This window comes from Poecilia latipinna, unplaced genomic scaffold (genome assembly GCF_001443285.1).
Source record: "Poecilia latipinna isolate Pla-1442-1.1 unplaced genomic scaffold, P_latipinna-1.0 Scaffold930, whole genome shotgun sequence".
In the NCBI taxonomy this organism is placed as follows: domain Eukaryota; kingdom Metazoa; phylum Chordata; class Actinopteri; order Cyprinodontiformes; family Poeciliidae; genus Poecilia; species Poecilia latipinna.
The window spans coordinates 42,248-45,060 of record NW_015113546.1 but is presented as its reverse complement, the minus strand read 5'-3'; the positions used below and the strand labels follow the sequence as shown (position 1 = coordinate 45,060).

At 42.7% G+C, this 2,813-nt stretch overlaps 1 protein-coding gene across 1 annotated transcript; it reads left to right on the top strand.

Moving 5' to 3' along the window:
* Nucleotides 1–9: 9 nt before the first annotated feature.
* LOC106957726 (paraneoplastic antigen Ma3 homolog) lies at nucleotides 10–2,543 on the top strand (the record flags this gene model as incomplete). The annotated part of the gene is made up of 1 exon (XM_015049175.1): nucleotides 10–2,543. A coding segment is annotated over exon 1 (2,049 nt), but the record flags the coding sequence as incomplete, so codon positions are not given.
* Nucleotides 2,544–2,813: the final 270 nt, after the last annotated feature.

The window sequence follows — 2,813 nt, the reverse complement described above, 5'->3', positions numbered from 1 at the left end:
GGGGTTTCTTTTTGTTTTGTTGGGACACTATTTTAGTTAAGTATTGCCGGCTTAGGTGAACTTAGAACTGTGGGCCCACATTAATTAATATATTGTGTGAACTTAAAAGAGTGAAGTATTTCACAGTTTGTGCATTTGTTAATGTGTTTAATACATGTTTAATTCTCATACAGGTGTACGTTTGATTTATTAAGAACTATACTTAGAGTGTGTTATTTCTGTTTAAGTCTACTATTTGGTGAGAAGGGAAAGAAATACGGGTATATTATTACTCTAAACTCAACATAAGTTTAAAACACGAGAGTGTACTAAAATTATTATTTATAACTTGATGAGTTTAATGAACTCAGGGGCCCTTACCCATGTTAAAACGGTGTAATTGGGCTACATAAAATGGAGGCACCGCTGGGATTCGTTGTTTGAGTTTATTGATATATTAGTTCAAAGTACTTTCCTGATCGTTATTTTTAAGAGAAAAAAAAATTTAAGAGAAAATGGAGCAAACTGAGGTTATGGTGACTAAACTTAAGAACTGGTGTCTAGGGGAGGGCATAAATGAGAGCCATGCCTTGTTGACAAAAGTTCCTCAAAATACAGAAGTTGCACAAATAGAAGAGACATTGCAAACTATAAAGTGTCTTGGGCGTGTGCGAGTGAGGGGAAGAATGTTTGACGAATCAACAGATCAAATATTAGTGCTTTGTGAGTGCAGGGAAAAACTTACAAATGCAGACATACCAAATGAGGTGTTGACTTTAGATGAATCTACAGTATGGCCTATATTCATTGTGGCAGAATCTTCAAGTGCAGATGAAGATTTTAGTGTCAAACTAAATACTCTGTTACAAGCAGAAGGGAAGACTGCAGAGGATGTGCATGCTCTTCTAACTGGGTCAGAACCTGTACCCTCACCCACAGAGTCCCTCATTCGTGCTGTGAGTGATCTACTGGACAAAGCAGCTAAACCTGCAACAGAAGCTGGAGGTTTTCGCCGCCTGCGCACTTTCTCTGGCATACTACCTACTCCTGCAGGTGAGGAACCATTTGATCATTGGTTGGAGCAGGCTTACATGATGGTGGAAGTGAGTGAATGTTCGCCCAAAGAAAAACGAAGGAGAATAATGGAGAGCCTAAAAGGTCCTGCATTAGAAGTCATCAAGGCAGTTCGCCTTTCGGATCCGGATGTCAGTCCGGAAGAGTGTCTAGAAGCTCTTGACAGTGCATTTGGGATGGCAGAGTCAGGAGATGATTTATACTTTGCTTTCAGACTGATGCAGCAACAGTCTGGGGAAAAGCTGTCAGATTTCCTACGAAGACTAGAGCGCAGTTTGTCGAAAGTAGTTCAAAAAGATGGCCTTCCTGCCTCAAGCATGAACAAAGCTCGGATTGAACAGTTGCTTAAGGGCGCAGTGGGTTCAGACTTAATGCTAATTCAGCTCAGGTTGAGGGAGAGAAAAGGGAACCCTCCGACCTTTCTTGAACTATTGCGTGAAATTCGTGCTGAAGAGGAGTATGAAGCATCTAGAGCTAAATTGTCCCCATCAGTACGTGCAGTCCACCCAAAACCTCAGTTGGACCACAATCAGAGTGAAATTCAGAGTCTAAGAGCCGAGATAAAAGAGGTGAAGTCAATGTTCGCTGCGTTGTCTTCAAAATCCCTTCAAGATACGGCAGACAAGCAAGACAAATGTTCAACTGACAGAGAGAGACTTAAAGAACCAAGTCTGGATGCTGATGTTGTCGCTTTAAAGAAGCAAGTTAAACAGCTGCAGCAAAAAGTCAAGTCGAGAGTGTCACATCAGGCTGAAACAACACCAGCTGTCATGGCAGTGCACACTCCAAATAGACATCCTGACATGGATGAACGTTTTTGCTATCGCTGTGGTGAAAGTGGACACATAGCAAGCAAATGCAGAAGTCCTGAAAATCAAAATAAAGTCATTCTGAGGCTAATCCAAGCACTCAAAAAAGCTAAAAGTTCAAATACTCAGCCTCATACTGATGAAAGTGTTGAGCAAAGTGCTACAGTGAGAAAGAGTGCAGTGGCTAACCTACAACCGGTCGGGCTCCCAGAAGGACTAATAGGACCACCGTCCTTGGAACCTTTAAAAATCAATGGACAGTTATGTAATGCCCTATTAGACAGTGGATCCCGGGTTAGCATCATCTTTGAATCCTGGTACAGGAGGTATCTGTCTGACACACCCATTCACCCTGTCAGTAAACTGGACATATGGGGTCTGAGTGAGTCAAGCTACCCATATCTTGGCTATGTGATAGTAGATATGGAGTTTCCTAAGAAAGTGACTGGAGCTCCAGCTACTTTGTCAGTCCTAGCTCTGATTTGTCCAGATCCACCTGGTCCAGACCAAACCCCTGTCATCATTGGCACCAATGCAAAAGCCAATCTTCCAAAACGCTTGGCTCAGCTGTGTGAGGAAACATCTGAGGCGCAGGTTCAAACATTAGGAATTTGCGGGTTTTTGCCTGGAGATGCAGAAAGAAACTTGGATTTAAAAGAAGAAAACGAAGAGATCGGATGTGTACAATGGGAGGGTCCTGGCGATCTGACATTTCCTGCTGGAAGTATATGTAAAGCATCTTGCAGCGTGGATGTGGAGAGGCCTCTCTCTGAAGACATCTTGGTAGTTGAGTCTTCAAACGTAAATCCACTTCCTGCTGGTGTACTGCTACAAGCCATGGTGATTCCAAGTAATGCTGTGGATGTGAACCAGCTGACCTTATTGTTCCAGAATGAATCCTTGCGAGACATAACAGTTACAGCTGGCACTGTTGTGGGATGTCTGTGCGTT